Source organism: Seriola lalandi, unplaced genomic scaffold, assembly GCF_002814215.2.
Source record: "Seriola lalandi dorsalis isolate HSWRI2012SDOR001 ecotype SW California unplaced genomic scaffold, Sedor1 jcf7180002054553, whole genome shotgun sequence".
Lineage (NCBI taxonomy): Eukaryota > Metazoa > Chordata > Actinopteri > Carangiformes > Carangidae > Seriola > Seriola lalandi.
In genome coordinates this window covers 401270-425581 of record NW_019525106.1, presented here as the reverse complement: position 1 = coordinate 425581, position 24312 = coordinate 401270, and the positions used below count along the sequence as shown (strand labels likewise).

Below are 24312 nucleotides of genomic sequence, written 5' to 3'. Positions count from 1 at the left end.
TCTGGGTGTACAGGCAGACTATTGGCACAGGACGCTGAGGCAGCTTAGATCATGCTAAAATTACCATACATGGCAGTCGCAGCATACAATAGCTGTGTTGATTGGGCCTATTTTACACTAGTGGGCAGATCTGGTATATACACACATGGGTGGTTCCACTCAATTTCAAAAAAAGTAGAAAAAAAAGGGATTTGAATGTACTATCAATGAATCTCTGCAGTTTTTCCATTTCCTTGGTTCCCCTTAATTGAGCATTGTTCCAGCACGAGGGCATGAAGCATAGGAGTTAATGGGCAATAATTATATGTGAGAGAGGCTTTCTCCCTGGAGTAGAATCCAGAACAAATGGAAGCTCCGATGTGCAACATTCTACTTCATTACATCTGCCGCGATTAAAGCCTGAACATCTGGCACCATATCCTGACAGATAGACAAGACTTCTGGACTGGAAGGGAAATCGAGCGATATTTACAAAAATGTAACACAGGGTATTTACTGGATGAAAGAACAAGTGCTTTAGGCAGGCACGGTACATTCTCCCTATCAGACAAGTGTTGAACTGATAGATGCATGTAAACACAAGTAAATCGTTTGGACACTTTTGACAAAATGAACGGCACTAAATACCCCCACTACACTTTCACATCACAATGGACTTTATTATTATAGGCAGCTTCTTTTGCTACAGATAAATACGTACTGTGGCTCTTCAAGTAAACACTGGAATGTACATCAAGGTTGGTTAACTTTTTTTTTTCTTTTTTTTTTTAACAATCTCAATCATCCTAACCCCTCTGAGGTGAAGCTAAAACAGTAATCATAACTGTCTGTGTCTGCTGTTTCCATGACAACATCAAGTCCCACAGAGTGATGTCATGCCAATCTGGTCTCTCCCTGGCACATGGTTGTCTCCCGTGATGCTCGGAGGCAATCTCGAGGGCCTCTGGGGCGTGTGCGAGCGTCGGAGGCGACGGTCGGGGTAGAGGCTGTTGTCAAAGGGTTTGCGGTGGACGCAGAGGACGTGGGTCTTCAGGTTGCCCTTCTGGGAAGCGCTGTAGGGGCAGTATCTGCACTGGAACGGCTTCCGAGCTGGAAAATAAGAGAAGGCAGATCGAGAAAACAGACTTGATACAGATACAGTCTGTAGCAATTTCACCTGATCAGGGCTTTGGCAAATGTATTAATGTCAACAAGAATCAACTTCCATTGGATGATTTTTAAGATGATGACACTTTACAGTTTATACTTTTTAACTGCACTCAAACAAATCAAAGCAAACCAAGACCTCTGGCTGTAGTCAAAACTTGAACTTGTTTTCACACAGTACAGGTTTCTGTTCATGAAGCAATTTTGTGAAAATGAGCTGGATGAGATTGATTTCTGTGAAAAATGTATGTTTATAATTCTGGATATTAAATATAATTCTTGGTAGGTTGGTTTTTCCAGTATTCTACACCAGATGTTGGCAGGTGAGAAGTGAAATTTTGACACTGAGCCTCTGATGCCAGAGAAAAAAAAAAATCACACTCATACATTTAGAGTTTACAAGTTTCAATGGGGTTCAAAAAAAGTTTTCCATTAGTTATAATGTTCAAGAGTCAGTGTGGTTTTGTAGAGAGAAAATGTAAAAATAAAAAAGTAATCTAAACTGTGACATTGATTTGGCCTCATAATAACAATTTGCACTTTCTAACACCCCAACTTTACCAAAACACAGTGACACTTCATGGGCTGACAGGTTTTTATAAAAAGGGCAGCAAGTTCTAATTCATTGTAACACATTTCCTGCTCACAGCACAAACACACACACACACACACACACACATACACACACACACACACACACACACACACACACACACACACACACATAACATAAACACACACACAAGTGTTGAGTTGAGGAATGACAGACGTCTGCAGCTGGGAGGCAAGGCATGCCAAAACTTCCTGTCTGTCCCCCTCTTTAGCGCCCGCTACATTGCTCCACGCCAAATAATGTGAACCTACATGGCACAGCATACAAACAACAAAGCATACCGCTAATAGCTTCAAGAAGTTTATCTGACCTCAATAAAAATCAGTATGACACCAAAGCCTGAAGGTGTTGCTAAGATCAAAACAGAAACTGTGCTGGATGACTCATTTACCTTTCTACCTAGACAGCCATGTGTCCTTGTTCACTGCTGTGCTATTTTTGAGATGTTACCTCATATAATGACTTTCTCTTTTCCCCTCTGTCTAACACTTCAATGTGTTTTTCTGTGATTCATGGTTACAGTAAACCATTATGTGCTGATGTCATTTGACATCACTTCCCAAAAACTGAGGGCTGTCTCAGCCTTTTCACCCCACCCTTGCCTCTTCCTCTCTATCATGCTCCTCATCGGGGCTGAGACAGCTGCACGCAGCTGAACACTCGCTTTCGCATCTACATAAAAAAGGTGTTTTTGGTGGGAAATGTGGGAAAACTCACAGAAGGTGTGAGCAATAAAAGGTAATGCTCCATCTGTTGGTGTATAATAACCTGATGGCCGTAAAGGACACACACACACACACACACACATACACACACAGACACACACACACTAGTCAGAGAGAGGATAAGGCCTGACACATCTGAATACCATCAGGATGGCAAAGAGGGGTTTGTTCGTGTGTGTGTGTGTGTGTGTGTGTGTGTGTGTGTGTGTGTGTGTGTGTGTGTTTTGTGTGTGAGTGAGTGAGAGAGAGAGTTGGAGAGAGTAGTACATTGAGGGAGGGGGAGCCGTCTGGGAGGGACAATAATAAAAGAAAAGCTCTGTCAAAATTCAGGTACAGTTTGTGTTGTGTGTTAAACTCCACCTGTCTCACCTCAATGTCCTCCAGCCTCAATCAATAGAAGTGGAAAAACAGGAAATGGGGGTTGGCAGCCCAAAATAAATATCTCTGATTCTGTGCCTTTCTTAAGCTCACTCGTTGAAACTTAAAAGCTGCTTTCTTGTCATCCCACATCCACAAACTACACACATCCACACAGATTTCCCTCAGTCTTCTTCCCTCAATCAAACAACATGAACAATCCTGTAGCCTATTACACTTTCATAAAGTCAGTTAATAATAAGCCAAAAGGTCTCATGTCTACATCAGTTGCTTGTCGCCCTGCTTGACTCCAGCTCTCTACCTCTAAAGCCTTTCTTTCTCTCCCTCCTCCTCATCTTCCTGGGTCTGCTGTTCTTTCTTCCCTCCCACCAGAGGAGAGGGGAGGTCCAAGAGAGGGCAACCTCCAAATAAGTTCCATTAATCACAGGCAAGAGTCTAATGTAACTAATATTTTACAATTAGAGAAGACAGCAGTGGGCTCAGAGCCATCCATCTCTTCACCACATGATCCTCCATTCATTGGCCGCTCTAAGCCACAGCTTCAGACCAGCCGCACGCGCTCACACCGATACACATGCACACATATATAGGCTACATACATGCACTCTTGTATGTACGGATGCACAAAGAGACTGGATAGGAAATTAGAAGGGTGGGACTGTGTGGTGATGAAAGAAAGAGTGAAGATGTTCCGATAGTAAAAAAAACAAAAAAAATCATTTTCATTGGTTGTGATAATATTTTACTCATCAAAGTAATTGCTGAGATTTGGGAACATGGCAACATCACTACGCAGATTAAACAGGCTGTTGATGAGCTAACAGTTTAGCCAGATAATATAAACCACTTTATTTATTTAATCCCACATTGCACAGGGAAAATGTGTGTGTGCACACAACTATAACAGGTATGCTAAATCAAAGATGAAGCAGGACCTCTGTCTGCTGTATAAACTGTGATGAATGCTTACAGTTTATAGTTTGGGTTGTCAATGAACTGTTCATCTTCATTTTTGTCTTTCAAAAAAAAGTTTGGCCATCCTGGAGTTTTTGTTTAAAGCTCTATGATCATTTGACCTTTTTCCTCCCCCAGACTGCTTTTGAAGCAAAGTCACAGCACCAGCCAAGAAATAGTCAAGCACATAACTCTCTGAAAAACCACAACTTGTTGCTTTTACTCTTTTGTTTTTGTACAAATTAAACAAAAGAGGCGTGTTAATTTGTGAGCTTTAGAGGTGCTGGTAGATGGGTTTTGTTACCTTTAGGCACAGCCAAGCTAGCTGTTTCCCTATACTGCTAAGCTACTGCTACTATAACTGCTACTATAAGCTAAGCTATCCACCTCCTGGCTGTAGCTTCATATTTTATGAACAGATATGTGAGTTCGATCAATCTTCTCACCTAAAATGTTAAACAGTTCCTGTAAGAAGAAGTTTGCACTCTTGCAATAAGTAGGGCTGAAATCTTGGCATTAAATGTCCAGTGAGATTTGTAGTCTTTTTTTAAATGATTTGATATACTCTTTAGTGAGATATTAACCAGGTTTTATAATAAGTTTGCCAATTTTAGACTGTATTGTATTCATGAAAAGTTGTAAAGCTTGTGTTTAGACAACTTTTCATATCTGAGAGATTTAGCTTCTTTTGTTTGATAGAAAAGTATACTGAAGTAAAACCTGCTTAGGTTTCTCAAAGTAAGGCATGGAAAAAACTCAAATTGAAACTCAATTGTCATATCAGCACTGTTATCAAAGCATTTCAAAGGATACCTTGTCCTAGTAATAAGTGCATATTTGCGCGACACATGTATATGTTTGCATGTATCCCTCTGTGTATGTGTGTGTGTATGTTTGTGTGTCTGTGTATGTGTGTGCTGTGAGAGTGTGTTGTGTGTCACAGGCTGACATAATGACCATGATGACAGTGGCGGGGCCGTCGGGGGCCAGAGGAGCTGAATGGTGACGGATGACACAGGCCTGAGCTCTGATGGCACACAGACAGTGAGTGATGACTGCACATCCTTCCCAGTGCTCCACCCTTCATTATCTCTATGGGGAGAAGCAAGGCACAAAGGCAGGCCGCGCTGCCCTCTCGCTGCCCTCAAACGACATCTGCTCATGGAGACAGCCGCACTACCGCTCTTCTTTCACCTCGCTGTCGCTCCATCTATCTCCATCTATGGTGATCTTTCTCGCTCCTTTTCCCTCTCCTTTTCTCTTGCTCTCTGTCACCCTCTCCGCGGAGGGTATACAGAGGTCAGACAATGAGATAATGACTCACCCCTTTCAACCTTTCAAATCAGGGCCTTTTCTTTCTCCCTGTCCTCCGTGTTCTTTCATTCTTAATCCTTTCTTTATCGATCTTCTCATATTCACTTGTTCTCATGCGTCTGAGAGCCCTGATCTGATGCCACAGAGGAGGCAGCTAGTTTAGTTAACTGGTTAATTGTTTCAGAGTTACATAATACTCAAAACCTCAAGGCATCAGTGGTGCTACATGACTGTAATCTCAAAAACAGTTGTCCTAATTGTGCCTGTGAAATATGAATGCAAGCAATAATACCTGGTGAAGAAATATTTTGAAGCCCGCAGCATCTTAACTGTAAGAGTGGTAAATGTTGCCATCTAGTGGTTCGGTCTGAGAAGTGCAGAGACGAGAGTGTCTGTTTAAGACACAAGGGAGGGTTCGGTGAGACTAATGAGCATGCAGACAGGTTCAACCAGAGGTCACCATCTGGCCAATTACCACTGCTGGCACATTGGAGCCGACCTGAACTGTCATCACAAACACATCACTCCATGTCCAAACTGCCCGGCAATATGTCACCATGCCACTCGACGTGCCATACAGTATGGAGAGGATGGGGGCAACAGGAGACAGCCCCATGACAAAGCCACCTGGTCAACACTGCAGACAGGACAGGCTGCCGGGCCACCTGCTTAGTTCAGTTTTAGAGGACACTCAGTGGACTCTCAATGTCAGTTACCTGTCTCCATGTCCAGTTTGACTGACAGGTGTTTATTGTGTCTTTGACATCTACTTCCTCAGGGAGAGACAACAAAAAAATATGGCAGATCAATTGGCAGCGAACGAAAGGGAAGAGATGCTTCAGATAACTCCTTGCAGCTAAACAATACACTGGTCAGATTGGAGAAAGATGCAAGCGGCAGTTACAGCAAATGATGCTGTATTTGAGGGAAAGAATTGTTTTTTAAAGACATTTGAAAAACATGAGGTTTGCTAAAAAGCCAACTCAAACCTGCCAGCTTTTCTAAATCCCATCTAATTTTTCAATCCAAACAACATTATATGCAATAAAAGCAAGAAAGAAACATGAACAGTGTGACGGCGAGGACAGACGTTGAAGGGGAGGGGTGCTTTTCGGCATATTATAATAACCATCTGTACAATCAAATACAAAAGTACATCTTGCTGTTAGAATCATAAAGAAAGGGAACAGATGTTAATCCCTAATGGAGTTGACAGGCACTTTCCTGTCTTTCACATGAACATATTGAGTTTCTGAATAAGAGGGGGATCAGAGGGAAGGTGTATCATGTTGCACTCATAATACATGCATATCAAAGACCCCAGCTGTTGGATTCCCTCTCCTGAGAGACAGCATTATTAAATCTGCACTCAGCAAGCATATCACACCATCACAAGAGCTTAAGCCTCTCCATCAGTGGGCTTCACTGGCTTGGGCGATTTGTAACCTATCACACAAGGAGATTATATCATCCTTTAAAGTGTAGGGGTAATCAGTGCCACACACCTGTGTCTTCTTTAGCCCTTATTTGAGATCAGACATGAGATCTGGCAAGATTTGAAAAAAAAAAAAAAAAACTAACTAAAGTGCTGTAAAGGAAGGGAAGTGTGTTGTTCGTAATTGGCATGATTCATTCACACACTCACACTCACTCTTCACACTGCTGCTGTCAGGTGATGAGGGCTGAGATACTGCCAAAAACTTTTTTTTTTGTAATTTCTATAGCAGCCTTCCTGCTGCTGACAATGACACGCTCTGGTACAAAATGTACACCCACTATGCCAGTCGGCTAATTAGATATAGAATTAAGTTAATTAATTGTAATATCGTTATATGCCCATGTGCAGTGGTCTATCGCTCGGATGGGGTCTACAAAGCATTTTTGATGAGATGATAAGACGGAAAAACAGAAGGACCAGTCTTTGTCCACTAGGTGGCAATAGATACTTTCAAATCTGGAGACAGTACTGGCAACATCTTGATAACTGTCACAGCTGCATTGAAAATATATGATATATAAGCTGATGCTCACCTGATGCAACATCTTTCTCCATATCCCCCCCACCATTCAGACTGGCTTTGTGTGCGCTGGCAGGTGCACTGCTCAGGTTCCCCTGGGATCTGAGGAAGGAGAGCAGGCCGCCCTGGTGCTGCAGTGGATCAGTCTGTCCTGGAGTCAAGCTCTCCAGAGAGGAGATGGGAGATTCGGCCACAACTCTGCCCCACTGTCCCGGCTTGTCTTGTTTGTTCTCACCAAGACCCTGGAAATCAGCGCTGGCCTGTCTCAGCTCCTCTGGCTCCAGGATATTCGTTTTCAGCATCTGCCACTTGGCAGCATCGTCATTTTCGTCCTCCCTCCCTTGCTCGGATTTCTCAAATTCACCTTCACCATCATCGTGACAAGTGGAGCTTCCTTTCTGTGTGTTCATCTCTTCTTTTGTTCCCTGCACCAAAAGGTCACACTGATATGCAGGTTTCACACTGAGTTCGGCTGTGGCATTAGAGTAAGTTTGTAGCCGACGGGTAATGGAGGAGGAGAGTCCATTACTAAAAACGCCAGACATCTGTACCAGTACAGCAGGAGACATGGCTGAGAGAGACGTGACAGACTCTGGCCTGACGGACAAATCTAAGGGCTCATACTGGGACTTCCTGGTTTGAGCAGATAAAGAGCCATCTACACCTGCATCTTTGTCAGTGAGGTCGCATTGCTTGTTGATGAGCAGGGGGTTTTCACTGTGGTTCTCCAGGCCAAGGTAGTGACCTGCAGCTGGGCTCCAGTCTTCCCTGGATCTGGGTCTGAGCTTGGGGTTGGGGCTGGAGCTGCTGCTGCTGGTGGGCTGCAGCGGAGAAGAAAGATCCCTGCTGTTCTGCCAGTGGGGGAAGTGGTAGCGTTCCAGATGGAAGCCGAGGGAGGCTGTCTGTGCAGCGGTGTAGTCACTGGAGAGTGGACACCTGTAGACTTTCTCACCTAACACAGACAGTAACAGCAAACACACAATACGGTCCAAATCAAATTAGGAAAGTATGTGTATATGAGGCATACTGAGCATTTTGTCCTAGGAAAAGTATGTACCAACAACCGTTGTCTAAACATGAAAAATGTTGCAATCCCACACCAGGCTGAGTTGAATGATTTAAGCACTGCCCTGCAGTAAATCAAGCTTGTAATCAGCTTTCAGCTCCAGTGATCCATCATTTTACAGTATGGACGCCACCACCATGTGCAATAAATACACCCAAAGATGTTAACACCAAACAAGATTCTTCCAGAAATAATAAACAGTGAAATTGTAAAGCAACCAGAACAAGGCAGATGTCGCAGACAAAAACCTCATTTCATCAAAACCAGTAAGTGGGTTTCCCAGTCAAAAATAACAACGTCCAACATGTGAGCAGTTCTGATTAACTGCACCATGAACTGCAGTTGAGTTTATTTTTGCTTCATACTTGAAAAATGGCGTGATGGGAACATAATTCAAAAAGTACAAAGTGTATTATTGTGGAGAATGACAAAGGGTAATTTTTCTCCTTTTAGCCAGTGAATAATATCCATCTGGATACAAGATTTGATCCGGCACGCCATAACTTTTAATTAAAGGTAATTTAAATGTCTTTTCCCCTCTGTTTACCTACAGTTTAATCCTTATGGCTATCAGAGAAACACCCTCCAGGGTTAAACACACTCCCTGTGACCATTTTGAGTTAGTGATTGTCTGAGACCTCAGCCTTGCACTGTCTTTAAACAGCCCAGCTGTTTCGCTGCCATTCCAATTACAGTAAAAGTCATCCGACGCCATTAAGCCACAAATATTGGCAGTTTATTGCCCAACACTCTCCTGGCATTTGAAGGTCAGGTCATACATTATACTGTGTCTTTTAGGGATGCGTCTGGGATAGGGAGATAAACCCACCACCATTAATTTAATTCTATGCATATTGATGCCTTATTGTTCTTCTTTAATGGACTAATATCTGAGTTACAACAGTGATTCATTCTCGCCAGAGAAATATCAATTTCATACACCTCAAGATCTGACCCTGAGGTAATTCACTGAGGTAAATCTAAATCTAATGATCTGTAGTTGTTACTTTACTTTGTTTCCAACTTTAATAGAAAAACCACCATTGTGAGCTGAATGGTAGTAGAAGGAAGGTTGTTTTTTACTATTTCAAACCTAGAAAATCATGAAATAACACCCACGTATTAATTAAATAGAGCTGAACCTGATGGAATTGAAAAATTACAGCTGAAATGGGAAATTCATGTCCTTGAACTAAAGACAGTCACCCGTTTGTACTATATACTGTGTGTGTGCGTGTGTGCGTGTGTGTGTGTCTACATGCGTACAGTATGTTTGATTTAATGTCTCCGTACATCACATGTGCGTGGCGACGTGCGTGGTTGTGCAAGAGCGGGAAAGAGACTTCATCAGTGCCACACCCTTGTCTCCAGTAACAGACAAAAAAATTCAAACAGCTTAATGGAAGTCTTTCAGACACGCCATATATCTCAATTATTCTGTGGCTTAAATTACGATGACATTACCGGCCAGCTCCAAATGCAGAAAACACATATATCTGACCTCATCTTTCAGCGTGGACCTTCCTAAACCCATTTGCCAGCCTACATGAGAGCAGTAAAACAGCACAAAGCCTGAAGACTCTGCCTTTTTTCTCTTCCTTTGGATGGGTGCCATCTTTGTGATTGCCTGGTTCATGCTAACTTAATCAGTTTAAGATTTACTTACACTGCCGAGGCTCACATTATGTGAGGGGAGTAATTTTAGAGCTTAGATTTATCAAGCAAAACTCCAATTACTGCATCATTACAAACCCCAGCCTCTCGCACCTAACACAGAGCATATAATGAAGTGATGCGTATGAGTTATCCGCCCTTACTGGATGTGCAAGGCGGAGGAAAAAGGTAAATAAATAAATAAAAGCCTCAAGTGAGCTGTGTCTATGGAAAAAAGCATGCAGCTGGGCTTGGACAAGTGATTCATTTCATATGGAAATAGGCTTTAAGATTTACAACCATACATCACCGTCAATGCAATCACGGGCTCACATGCTATATGCTTACATAGGCATTTGGCAGTTATGTTGTAGATATCAAACTCTACATACAGTGGTAGTTTGGCTCTGTCTATATATGCAATCAAGCACCTGAAATGCAAAACAGAGATACATGGTGGCTGGTTTGGTTTAAGATGAAACAGAGTGAGAGCGAGAGTCACACACAAGACTGGTGAGAAAAACAGGGGCACCAGATGTTCTTTGATGTTTATAATAGCATATATTATTAATATTAATTAGACCACATAGTCAATGACGCATTTGGGACGTTTCCAAGTCAATTAAGCCAAATGGCATTCAGGAGACGGTGGAACAATATTTCAAGGCAGGTGTTCAGAACTCCCTGGGTAAATCTTTTTATCTGCATGCTAGGAAAACAAGCATTTTGAGCTTAATTTGAGCCTCATATCTGCAATAATAATTAAAAAGAGGATTAAAAGACAGAAGTGAGAGGGAGACGGAAGAGCCAACAGGTAATCAGTTTAGACAAACCAGTCAGACTGACTCTGATCTCTGAATAAGAGCTGAATTTGTGAAGCCTCGACACAGGACCGAGTTAGATAAGGACCCGTTAAGTTAAAAGATGTTTTTACTGTCAGCAATCACAAAGAATAGGCTGATGTAACTGGAACAGCCAAATGAAAGTGATATTCTGTACAGCAGCCTGTTTTATCTGTGTTTCTGGGTAAACCACTGCTCATATTACCATTCACAATTTTACAGACGCTTATCATTTCAGACTCTCTTGGCTTTAATGCTTACAGTAAAAAGTAGCGTAAAAGCAGGGAATGAGGGACAAAACACATGTGGGGACAACATCATTACATGGTGTCTGCTCATTGACCTTGAGGTTAAGAGTATTGAATGGGACTAATTAATAACTGTCAGAGCATTTTATGTTTGTGCATGTTTTTTATTCGGAGCTGGGATCTAACTGGTCCAATGTAGGTCAGAGGCCTGAAGCATGCACCCTTCATTAGTTTATCATTTTAAGAGGAGTCGTTATTCTTAATCTCAGATTATAATTAAAGTCAAAGTGCATTTTCAAATCTGTCCTGATTAGATATTGAGAGAAGTAATTCGTAACACACGCCCTCTATTGAAATCAAAGGGGGATTTCTAATTTAAGATGCTGGATATTTGTAGTTAAAATCTAAATCCAGCACTGTATCTCGATGTATCAAGCATAGAAGCCGTCTCTCACTCTGACAGCCATGACTGTACTATATTTGCTATCCATATTGAGGACATCAATAACTTCATGACCACCATAGGCTGACTATGAATAATGCAGCCAGTAATTCTGGACTAATCAATGTTCCTCAAGCTGAACATCTGGCAGTGGTAATTCTTCCTCAGCATCTCCGCTCTCCTGAATTAGAAAACACTCGCTCTCTCGCTCTCTTTTCCTCCACATCCAACCATCGAGACAGACAGACTTGATCAGTTACAACCCCCCACCTCCGAAAAAACTTATCCCTGTTATTAAACCCTCATCAAGTGGTGCGTGTTCTCCATATGTGTAGGATTTACCTATCTGTCCCGCAGCAGACCTGTGTGTTGAGCCAGGGCCAGCAGCGTGTGATTGTGTTAATTAATCTGTCATTGTGAGCGCAGGGAGCAGCTGCAGAGGTCTCTGGGATATATTGTCAGAGCTAAACAATGCGGTGCTAAGCCCCCAGAGTGAGTCTACCATTACACAGGACTAAGAACAGAGAGGAGAGGAGGAGAGGGGGAGAGAGAGCCTGCCGGATCCATCATTGACTAAAGCAATGACGCCTGACCTTTACAATGAATTAGTTTCCATGCTTAATATTGACTGAAATTAGAGTCTGATACAGAATGTGCCATCCCAGAACTGTGCACACTCAAATCCTCAGCTAGCCAGCTATCATAAATGTTTCTGGAAGTGACACCGTATGGTCTTGAAGATAGGGGAGAAGAGGGAAAGTACAAACAACAGAGTTTGAATATGTTTCTTTAAGAGCAACCAGAAAGGGATTTGGCCATAAACTGCAAGCATTTACATGTAAATATGCAGATACCAGTATGTGTGTACAATATGGAAACAAAACATCTAATGAGATTAGACCTGATCCATTTATCTCTGCTATACGGCCATCATTTAAGAGGATACTGGATCGAATCCCACAAGGGAGCGCATCAGACTTCATGTACATAACAGCAGCGCTCCGACACTGGAAGAAAATAACCATAGCCATAAGCTGTGAAGAAATAGAACAAAAGTTTGGATTTATTTTGCCTCTCTTCTCTTAACAACACTGTTATAGCAGTAATTTAGGCTCATGATAACATGTTAGCAGGATGCCATGACAAGAAAGGCATTTACCCAGAGAGCCAAATCATCCAAATCACCAGGTGGAACAGAACACTATCAATAAAAATACCAGGTGGTAGATCAAATCATAAAAATCACTGGGTGGTATATATCAAATCATTAAAAACACCAGATGGCATGCATTAACATCTTGTGCCCCCGTAGGCAAGGGGTGGGGATGTGACGGATATAAAATAGAGGGTACTAATTATTCCTACAATTCAACATGATGCCATTATCTTTAAAAGGAAGACAAAGTCCTCATGGATGACAGTAATTTCTGTGCTGGTGTTGCTGACCCTTCGCTTCATACCCACCTACAGTAAATGGGAAGAAAGATGAGGCCACCGCTGTCATTTAGATAGGCTATTATATATGTTTGAAAAAAAAGCAAAAACCTATATAAAAGATTATGAGATGCATTCATTTGATCTTATGTTGTGATATTCTCTGCTGATCTTTAATGCACTATTGAGAATCCTATTTGATTCTCATATTAGGATAATCCTGCAAAAATACAGACAATATACTAAAGAGACACTCCAGCAATTCACTATGTCACTTCCATAAAGTTGGGAGACTCTGAATCTGTGTGGGAGCTAAAAATATGTAAAAATAGAAGAAGAAGAAAAAAAAAAAAGAAAAGACTGGTCAAAGTTTAAACTGCAGAGGCTGACATATCCTGACTTTAAGTGTGAAAAAATAATATAGGGATGTCATCAGGGTCTATTACCTGATGACATCATTACTTTGTACAGCTCCTCCCTCAGCCACAAAAGACATTATCCAGCTGTTTTCACAGGCTGAGCAGTGGCTCTAGGTGAGCGTTGAGTAAACTGAACTTTATGTGTAAAACTGAGTGCCCCTTTAACAAGATCTTAAAATAGCCTTCTAAAAAAATTAGCTTTCCATGACTGCGTTACCTGTAGCTGGAGAAGAAGATTGAGGTCGATGGTCCATGGCAGTGCTGGAGTGGGAGTTCCCTGTCTCTGTGATGATCTCCGTTGGCCCATGATGACTCACGCTGCTGGGGCTACCGGGTCTGCTGATGGCCTTGGTGTCTGGGTCACTGAGACACACTTTCCCATTGTCTACAGGGACACATCTCTCAGGCAGGTAGGAGGAGCACTGCTGCTGGTCTTTAGGGCTGAACATTTGCTGTTCAACAGGCAGCCCTGGGGTCATGATCTGCCAGCCTGGGTAACTGCTGCTGCTGTTCAGTGTATCTCTATTAGACATGACCTTCTGTAGATATTCCATGCTATTGGAGCTCAGAGGAGGGTGGAGACGATTCAAACCCAACAATGAGGAGCTCTCTGCATCTGTCAGAGGACCTGGACCAGAGGAAATCATCCTCCCTAACATCTCCCTAACCTTCATGTCAACGCCAGCTGAGGTGAGTATCTGGTTGTAATCTGGATGGTCAGCTCTCTCAGCCGTGAGGAACCTGCTGTGAATGCAGGAGATGTACTGCGAGTAGAGGTTGTTCTGATGGTCTTGCGTCAGGTTACTCAGGCTAATAGAGGCGTCATGCTCAGCAGGGAGATTACTCTTAGCAGCGAGCTTGTTGAGGTGGACCTTCATGTGGTTCTTGAGAAACCAGGGTTCTTTGAAACGACGGCCACAGATTTGACAGCAGTGCTCAAAAGAGTCCTTGTGTTTCCGCATGTGACCCTTCAGGAACCAGGCCTGGCTGAAGGTCTGACCGCACACCTCGCAGGGGAATTCACCAGTGGGCTTCCCCTTGTCACCAGGCCCCGTCGAAGGCTTCTGTCCTGAGCCTGAATCTGCGGTTATATGCGTCGTCTCAACGTGGCCAATGAGCTCCTCCTCGTGTGAGGCAGCAAACTCGCACAAGGTGCACTTGTAGGGTTTGTGTAGGATCCTGATGTGCCGCTCAAGCTCCTGCTGTTTCCTGAACTTTCCCTTACAGAACGAGCAGCGGAAGCCGGTGGGTTGGGGCTGGATGGGCTCCTCATTGACGGTGGTCGCCTTAGGGGATGTGGAAGTATGTGGCTGGCTCTCTACTGCACCGGAGCTGTTTAAGAACTGGTTTTGCGTCGGGATGGTCTGTGACAGCTGGGGATTTTGAATTTGCGGTAAATTAGAAGTTTGCTGTTGGCTAACATGACCTGCTCGCATCTGCCTGTCTCTTAGTATCGCCCTTTCCTCAAGCTCATGAAGCAACCTGTTTTCCTCCCTAATCCTCCCACGGCCTTTGCCCAGAATGCCTTGCTTGTGAGTACGGAGGTGTATCTTCAGGTTGCCCTTCTGTGCAGCCCTGTGGTCGCAGTATGGACACTTGAAGGGCTTCTCGCCAGTGTGTGTGCGCATATGAAGGGAAAGGATGCTGTTAAAGCGGAAACGCTTTCCACACAGCGGGCAGGGATACTTCCTGTTCTTGCGGTTGTCATCCTGAGCAGAATTTACTTGGGAGACGATGCTTTGATTAGTGACTCTCAGGAACTGGGAAAGCTCTACTCTCCCATTCATACTGCTGAGAATCCTTGCATCCATGATTTGATTGGCCAGAAGTGCCATCTGGCTTCTAATTGGATGGGTGGATGGGGTAATGAAGCTGTCCTTTCAGGGACTGGCTGATGTTACAGTATGGTGGTCAGGAGTGTCTATGTGGGACAGTCCGAAGGTTAGCAGTGAACTGTGTGCTGACTGTTTGCTCTTATTCAGTTGAAACAGGATGTGGATTCATGCTGTTCGGATGAAACGTCTGTTTGTTGTAGCTCAGATCTAAAGAGAAAACAAAAGGAACATTAAGTGAATTCAAATTCTGCCAAAACAAAGAAAGTATTCAAACACATATATTTCCAGCTTGGAAAACCCAATAACAGACAAGTCAAATATAAAAGTACAGTTATGTGCTGTCAATTAAGTGTTTAAATGTGTACTTTTGCAACTGCTGTATAATGCCAGTGATGCACCACAAATAGGTCAGGAAATAGAGCAAAGTAGGTTCTGACTCTCCTCATCCTGTGTTAAGTATACCTGTGGTTTTAGATTATTGTTGGAGACTGTGAAAATGCTGATTAGGTGAAACCACATAGGCTTCCTCAACAAATATCTCATCTTTACTAAAGGGTAAGGTGAAAATCTTTGTCTAGATCTCATTTTGTACTGACACAAAATACTAAGGCAGCACAAACATCAAAGACTGTCTGCTTCTACTTGCCCTTCCTTTGCATTTCACAAACCTGTGAAACGCTTTAAAAAAAAAAGATTAAAGTAAAAGAGTTAAGCTTTTTCAGCAGATCTATTGCATATTTGAATAAAACCTTTACCAGGATAATTATGTCACAGGAGTACTAAGGAAAATAAACAACTTAATGATGCAAAAATGCAAACTAAAGTTAGAGGCAGAATATCCAAATGGAAAGCTAAAGTATGCTTCACTTTTCCTCTGCCCGGCTCCCTTTTTTTTTTTTTTGATTCAGCTGTAGCAGCAAAACAAAGCTTCAAATTCACATCGTGCTACAATGGTAGAGGTCACATAAGCGCGCCCTGCACAGCTCTAGTGCAGCACCAAAGGGCACAGAACAAAGCCTGCACTGTCCACACTGAATTAACACAGGCTTACATCATCCTGGACTGCAACCTCAGTCAGTCATGAAAATGATGTACACAAAACCGCACAGATCAAGAGCTGGCAGGCAGGCAGCAGTGGCTGGTGTGAGCTGTGTGTCTGCTTTAAGTTGCAGATCAGAAATCAATTTAACCATATGATACTGACCTAATCATATCTGACAGGAAGAAAGTGAGTACATTATACGAGAATACAGTAGATGCACTTCATATTTCTTAACCTGGTGTTCCTCTGCAGTCAGCATAGAGGGCGGAGGGGGACATAAGATGCTCCACCTCCACCTCCCACCAACTTTCAAGGATTACGATCATTTGAACTATTATTGCATTTACCTCTATTAATGTCATTACTGTACAGTAGCCTTGGATGTGTAATGGTGTACACAGCATCCATTTTGAAGTCTGCATCCAATCAATAATGATTGATCAGGCTCGACTTCAAATGGCTTTGCAGCATCTTATGATATGACTTTGACTACTGTATTATTGTGTGTGCTTTTGTTTTTATTAAGCAATGCATATACTCGGCTGTCACATCTAGCTAACTGAAAGTAAGAGTGAGGCCAGTAATAAGAGTAACCCAAAGTAAACACAACCTTATTCAAAATCATGACACTGGATTTAATGTGACTAAAGGCCTTGAAGATAAAATGTCTGACAAGGAGTGTGAGCCACCTGCTGCTGCTGCTGCTTCTGCTGCTGCTTCTGCTGCTGCTTCTGCTGCTGCTGCTGCTGCTGATGCCTATAGTCTAAAGACAGTAATGAAAATGTTGTACACAAAACCACAGAGATAAAGAGCTGGCGTGCCTGCAGCCATGGCTGGTGTGGACTGTGCTTGTGCTCTGAGCTGAGATCAATGTAAGGGTACAGGTCTGACCTAATCACATCTGACAGGGAGAAAGTGAGCGAATGATATTAGCATACACTAGATCCACTTCATATTTGCTAAAGTGGTATTCCTCTGATTAACTAAGCATAGCAAGGAGGCTTAGAACCGTCATCACCGTGTGTGTGTGTGTGTGTGTGTGTGTGTGTGTGTGTGTAGCCTATGCAGGAATTGGTGGAGATAGGGAGAGGCACGCAGGGCCATCAGGTGTTTTCTCTGTCAGAGTGGATTAGGCTCTTTTGGTGCAGATTGAGAGAGTGCTTGATTGTTATTAAGCATCGTGTCACAGTAGCGCCTCTTAGGTGTGGCCGCGCGTAGACGAATAAGGAGCAGGTGTGATTTAGCACAGGCAATAAAAGGAAAAAGTGACACGTACACATTTAAACCAGCCCTGGGAGCTGTGCATTCTGGATGATTTTAGATCTGACAATATCAAACATTGTTAGATTTATTTTCACTGCAGTCGGGCTAAGGATTCTGTATTCCAGTATTTAATCTACAAGAGGGTGAATGTATAATCTTCCCACTTTGTAGCTGCAGCACACTGTCAGCCAGGATGGATGGACAATATTGTAAATCCATAGTTAGGTGACACTGGAATGAAACACGTGAATAAAATTTATAGATCAGAACTGCATATTTCATGTGTCTTTTTAACAGCAGTTAAAAAGCATTAATAATTTATGTGGATGGTTGAGCTGAAAACTAATGCAGCACAAACAGCTACACAAGCCTGCAGCCAACAGTTACAGTAACGTGTTCAGTGTAACCTAAAATTAAGATTATCTCAAGCAGAGGTGCAATAAACTAGTAGGTAGTGTGATAACATAGGAGTACATATGCGATGGATGCTAAATTTGACTGATAACACAGCCTTAAACATATTAGCATTTTTCTAATGCATTATATACTATAATGATTTAAGAGTGTCACGAGTTGGAATGTTGTTCAGTTTTTATGCGTTTAAGTTCACTAACTTTGTCTCAAGAGCCTGGAAAAGACGGGATAATGGATTATTTAACTAGCACTTATTGTGATTTCTCTCTTTCTCTCTTTCCTCTCTTTGTTTTTGGATACTGTTGGAAAATGTGTACACAGCACTTTGGGTTTAGCTTACACGAAGTTGCCCATGAATGCTTGCCACAGTTGTCTGCATGACATAATAATAAAAGTTTCATTAATTTATACAGTTACGATGTGATATGATAATATAAAATTCTGATGAAATACATAATAATGGTGCAGTCTGATATGTTAAGCCATACCTCATATACCTATAGCTAAGGATGCAGTGCATTGTTATACATAAATGTCCTAGATTCCTTATGACATGCCTCTGCCCACTTCAAAATCACACATAACGAGAGATCACGACTCTCAGAAATTCCTGGAATTCCCTGTCATCCCAGCCTGCAGATAACAATTGTTTTATTCATTATTACAGAGCAGGCTTATGTGCAGACAGTAAAAGCCCCATGCCATGCATTATGCCCCCTGTGTCTCACTCCACCCACGCCCCAACCCCTCCAAATCAGCCAGCCAACCATCCTGTGGACCGCCCTGTCAGGGGATGAAGAGCCTGTACAAGGAAGAGGGCAGTGGTAACACAGCTGCCCACCATGACCCGTACAAAAGATAGCACCCATATACTTTCTGACAGCCAGATTAATGAAACCCTATAGGAGCTTCTCTGTAGGCCCCCCCAAAAGCCTGACGGAGACAGAATAGTCTAACCAGCACCATTCATTACTGCGGGAGTACAGAGCACAGAAAGAGCACACACAGCACTGACAAACTAGCTCCTTGTGAGTAATAGCTAAAGAACTCATAAAGGAATACATACACATTTGTTGTGGATGCAGTAAATCTATGCCACTCCTTCTACAACTATCAAAAATCTGGCTTGTGCCCTGTAAAAATAAATCTGGCGTGCATGTGGTGCAGTGGTGATGTGCAGTTATTTGGGAGTCAGCTATTTCACATGTTGAGTGAAAGAGAGCTTTCGATTAATTTTTGTTTGTCTCACTCAGTTATGTAGATTAGTGGCCTTGAATGCAACAGAGGGAAAATAAGTTCCTCTGACAACATACTAAAAGCTACATGGTATATAGCAACTGCAAGTCAGACTGAAAAAAACCTGTTTGTCGAGCGGTGACCAGCTGTGTTTGTACCTGTGTGAGTTGGTGGAAAACCTTCCTCTTTTATGTCAATACTTCAAATTTACCACATAAGTTTTTCAAATGACAAACAGTTCACAGATCATATTTATGCAGGAGGCAAAGATGTGAAAGTGACTAAGTAAAGTATATGCGAGTTTACTGGAGGAAATATGCAGTATCATAACCTCATTATGGTGTGTGTGTGTGTGTGTGTGTGTGTGTGTGTGTGTGTGTGTGTGTGTGTGTGTGTGTATGTGTGTGTGTGAGTGTGTGTTTTTGTGTGTGAATGTGTGTGTGTGTACGTGTCTTATATAAACTTTGCATTCATGAGCCTCCTCTGATGCTTTCAAAGGCACTCACTCACAAAGCAAGGAAATATAAACACTGTCTCCTCGACTCTCCCTCAACATGCACATGCAAAGACACCCACTCTCTCATGCTGTCTCTCTCTCGCACGTACGCACGCGCGCACACACACACGTACACACATACACACACAGGCACGTGCATATAGAATGTATTTTAAATCACTAATGTGTGAACAGTTGATCTTGTTTGCACAGACCACCTGTTCTTTCTGGACACAAACAAAGCTTTGGCGTACGATGGGGTGTGTTAACAGTGTGGGGTGCGTAGGGGATGCCTTGCACAAGAGAAGCCTATCCACATGGTGTAGGCTGCATCAGATGGTTGGGCCCTGCAGGACGGCAGCCAGCTCCAACAGAACTCACACAGATCTCAAAGAATGGAGCTTCTTCAGTCCGCAACATACTGACATGTTTTGCTTTCCCGAGAAGTACAACTTCCTCCGGTGCAAGGAAAGCAGATTGCCAATGCAGCCTTGTCACTATATCATTTAAAGAGACAAGATCCTTTTCTTTTTACGTCGCATTTGTCTAAATATTTGCAATTGGGGAAATCAAAAGGAATGGCAAAAATAGAGGGAAAAACTAGACGTGTCTACTTTCAGTTGCTGAAGCACTTGGAGGCACTAAGACAAAAGTCATTAAACGAGTCATCACAAAATCACAGCGGGAGTCTGGTAATGCCACTTACAGTATCTCATTAAGCTATGGCATCTACAGGAAAAAACTGACAAACAAAGAGCATAATCCAAGGCACATTAACTGGGCTGATAATTCAATGAACTCTCATTTGGCAGCCATCTTGCCCTTGTGATGGTCTTTTTTCAGCCGCAGCAGCAGAGCACAGGCCCCTCGTGAAGTTCTTCTCTCTCTTTCTCTCTCTCTCTCTCTCTCTCTCTCTCTCTCACACACACACACATACACACAATCATATATATTTTCCTCCTCTCAATCTCTCTCTCTCTCTCTCCCGCGCTCTCTAAAACAACAAAACATCCACCATTAGACAACGGGGTACCAGCGTAATTAGAAAATGACTTCCTTTGCAATCCTAGCTAAGTAGTTTACACACTGTAATTACAGGGACAAAATCATCTTTTCATCATTTCACTGATTGAGCTCATCAACCCAGTGGGATCCCAGGACTGTGCTCAGGCAACATCTGGGCTAAGAGAATTAGCCCTTAGTTTAGCAGGCCTTACACAGTGGCAAGCAACGCCGCATGAACACCGGACATGGCCGTGGCACACATCTCTAATTGAGACTTTTTTTTATTTGTTGTTGTTTTTTTGTTTTTTTTGTGTGTGTCGGATTCTCCATCAGATCGGGTGTTAGATCACAAACCTTATCAAACAGCCCTCATTCAGCAGAGCATTCAGAGTTAGCTCATTTTAATACAATGAGAGACGTTTCAGGAGGAGGGCAAGGTCACTGCACAGTAACTACCTCTATTTCCCACACTTCCAAAAATGCCATATCAAACTTTTACTCCCCCTCAGCGCGCTCCTGTACTGGTGAATTGAAGCATTGAAGATTGACCTTGGTGCACAACAACATGCCTTTTCATGGGGCGCTCTGTTTACTCTAATTCTCTGTGTGCCCTCAGCCTTGACTTTCTAACAAACACATGTGGTCCTGGAGTTGAAGGTGAAGTGCTTTCGTTCGTCTCTGTCCTGTGGAAGGGCTCTGCCTCTGTGTGTTGGCAACAGAGGCAAGTGTTTAATGTGGCAGCTGTTAGCCTCGTGGATTTTCACTAATCACTCTCTCCTGATTACTCTGATGAGTGTATGATGCTCTTAAATAATCAACCCGCAATGAAAAAAAAAAAAGAAAAATAATTATCATCATCTCCCTAAGTAGTGCAGCTGCACCCGCCTGCAATAATTACAACTAGAACAGGGCGCCTTCTCTCGTCACTTACAACCACTTATTATTAGAGATAACGCTAATTGGTGCAGTGGTGGGCGACAATTCTTCATGGGGTTCATCATAAAAAGCCAAACCTTGAAAGTTATGGCACATTAGAGGTCTTAAAGCCAAGGTACGGTATTAAACACTGCATGCTGAGACACGCCGATAATCTGAGCCAGGGGAGTAGTAGATGTCCTATCAGTAGCCCCTTGGTTGCCTCGCTGCCTTGCCCTCACTCCACCCTTCCCCCACTCCTGGTATCAGCCTGGCAGACACAATTAACATTTTCATAAAAACAATTCCCTGCCTCCAATAGTCCAATGTAATTTGTTTTCCATCTCTGTTCATTAATCATTGTTTAAATCGGTGAGCCATCCCCTCCACTCTGCCATCTGCACTCAGCTGTGTTACAGATATGACACCTTCCCCCTTAATGGGAGCTGACAGCCAAGAGAGGAGGCCTGTGGAAAATAGCTTCCTGCATGTGCACTTCCACCTCACATACTGCCAGCAGGTGAGAGAGGGGTATTTAATGGGTTCTGATTAATCTCAAAGGCAAACAACATTACACTACAATATTATACAGCATGCAACACTACAGTATAGGCACATACAACACAGATGTATAGAAAGCGCGCAGAGCCGCCCGCAGTGGCGAGAATAACTGGACCAAAACTCATGCAGACATGCCTTATAACAATGGTGATGCATTCCACATTTTGTCGAAGTTGTCGACTGTTTTTTTTTTTTTTTTCTCTCCTCTAGTTAAATTAGTGCAGTGTTCCTACAATATGCTATTGTTTTCCTGGAATTGGGAGCAAGGTTATTAATTATTCACTGTTGTGTTCTCATATGAGGGGGCTATGCTTTTCACTGTATTGCCTCATAGCTCAAATACTTAGGGCCATGGTACTCGGGCAAATTTCATGAGGCAACATCACAGAGATATTATTATCACAAGGCAGACACTTAGGAGATTAAAAGTTTCCTGAAGAGTTTGAATGATTGGAAAGGTTCAGATTCTCCTGTGATATGATTTCAAAATTCCAGGACTTCTGTGGTCCTCAAGGAGGGAAGACAAAACAAATAACTTTTGCCTTGCTTTTTTCTTTTTTCTTTTTTTTTTTTCCAAGTGATTTTAAGCCTAAGTCTAAATAGCTTAGGCATTTTGGGGGAAAGAAAATCCTACTCAATGTGGTGGTAAGTGGGTGCCAAAAAGTTCATCTGGCCTGTTGATTTCAGCATGGATTACAGATATTCAAATCATGTGCCTCATGTTCAAACAAGTGCTTCTATCAGGGGAGAAAGTTGCCAAGCAGAGCTTTGTCATGTAAGCTGTATGAATTTACTGCAGCATAATGAGAAAACGGCTGTGGCGCTACATTTAATACAGTTTCATCCACTCACCCTCCTTCTCTCCAATTTCCTCTCAGTTTTGATCAGAATGATTTCAAATACCCCTCCAGTCTCCATCCAGGTCAGTTTTAAAGTTAAAAAAAAAAAAAAAGATCACCTGAACATATGCATCCACATTTTTGTCTTTTTGTATCAGGAACTGTGTCACAGCAGCACACACATGGTCCCAGTTACAAAACGCTTCAGACAAACGCCCCAACTCTTTTTGGGGTGTCTCTAACAAGGGCAGCAGCAGCAGCAGTAAATGATGTGTATATTCAAAGCTGAATATTTCATGTTGATTGATCGTACTGACTGCCACCCACCTGCTCCTCCTCCTGTCCCACCGGAGCTGGCATGAGGAGAATTCAGTAATTGAGAAGAGCAGAGCATGGTCTCTCTTTGCTCACATATGACAGATGGGGCATCATCGCTTCAAAGGAGAGCATTTGGAAACAGGAGGAAGGGGAGGGGGCAGGCAGAGGGTGAGGGTGGCTTTGAAAGTAGCTGTGCCACTCTGTACAGGTGACAGTAAAAAAAAAAAAAAAAAGAAAGAAAGAAATATCTAAAGCAGATACTGTGTTACAGCAGGTAAAGGTGCAACTTTAAAAACCTGTGAATAGAGCCATTTAAGGCTACTCAGTGATTCCAATGAACATCAGGCAAACTGTAGGTACAGACACTGTAGGCTACTGCTGTAATGTAGCTACAGTCTGGTTTTTAATGATGGGATTTATGGCTCTAAATTGCAATCAGACATTGTGAAATAAAAAAAACGTGAGGGACGGTCGTCATGAAAGCATTATGGATCATGTCAATGGCCCACTGTTCATACAGCATATGTACAAGTAAACACACACTTGCTGTTTCTACATTCTTTAGAAAGACTCTCGCTTATTTTTTTTTTTACAGTAATGTATCGAACTGAATTCCTTAGTCACCTTTCTGTCCTCGCCTTTACTCACTTTTATACCCCCCCCAAAAAAAACAAACAACAAAAAAAAAAAAAAAAAACAGTGGCAGCAGTGGGAAAGGCACGTCTATCAGAATCCGACTCGTCAGAAACTTAAACTCTCACACTTTTCACAGATAAGTCACAGAGTAAATCCTGGAGAGCGGCGGTGGTTTGCTCTTACCTGGCTAATGCGAAGAGACGCGGAGGACACGAGGTGACAGCTGGAGTTCAGTGGAGAGTGATGTTGAACTGGATGACTGACTGCTGACTGACGGACCGTACGCTTCACACGCTTTATCATAAAACGCCCAGCACACACAGTCGGACCCAGATTTCTCCCCCCTTCAACTCCCGTTTCCTCTATACAAAAAAAAAAACCAACTCAATAAAAATAAAAAAAAACCTTTAAGCGCTTTCTCCGGACGAAGGCAGCGGTGTGATTTGCTCTGTAGTATTTCCAGTTGAGGAAAGAGGTAATGAAATCTGTCTTATAAAAAT

The 24312-nt window shown here is 42.7% G+C and overlaps 1 protein-coding gene across 1 annotated transcript; it reads right to left on the bottom strand.

Annotated features, from left to right (window-relative positions):
* Window positions 1–633: 633 nt before the first annotated feature.
* LOC111661843 (uncharacterized) lies at window positions 634–24312 on the bottom strand. Its single transcript, XM_087176404.1, has 4 exons — window positions 23996–24312; window positions 13470–15294; window positions 7162–8100; window positions 634–1089 (listed from the first exon to the last, which is right to left on the bottom strand). The coding sequence occupies exons 2-4, from the start codon at window positions 15085–15087 to the stop codon at window positions 854–856; spliced, it is 2793 nt and encodes a 930-aa protein (XP_087032530.1). The 5' UTR covers window positions 15088–15294; window positions 23996–24312; the 3' UTR covers window positions 634–853.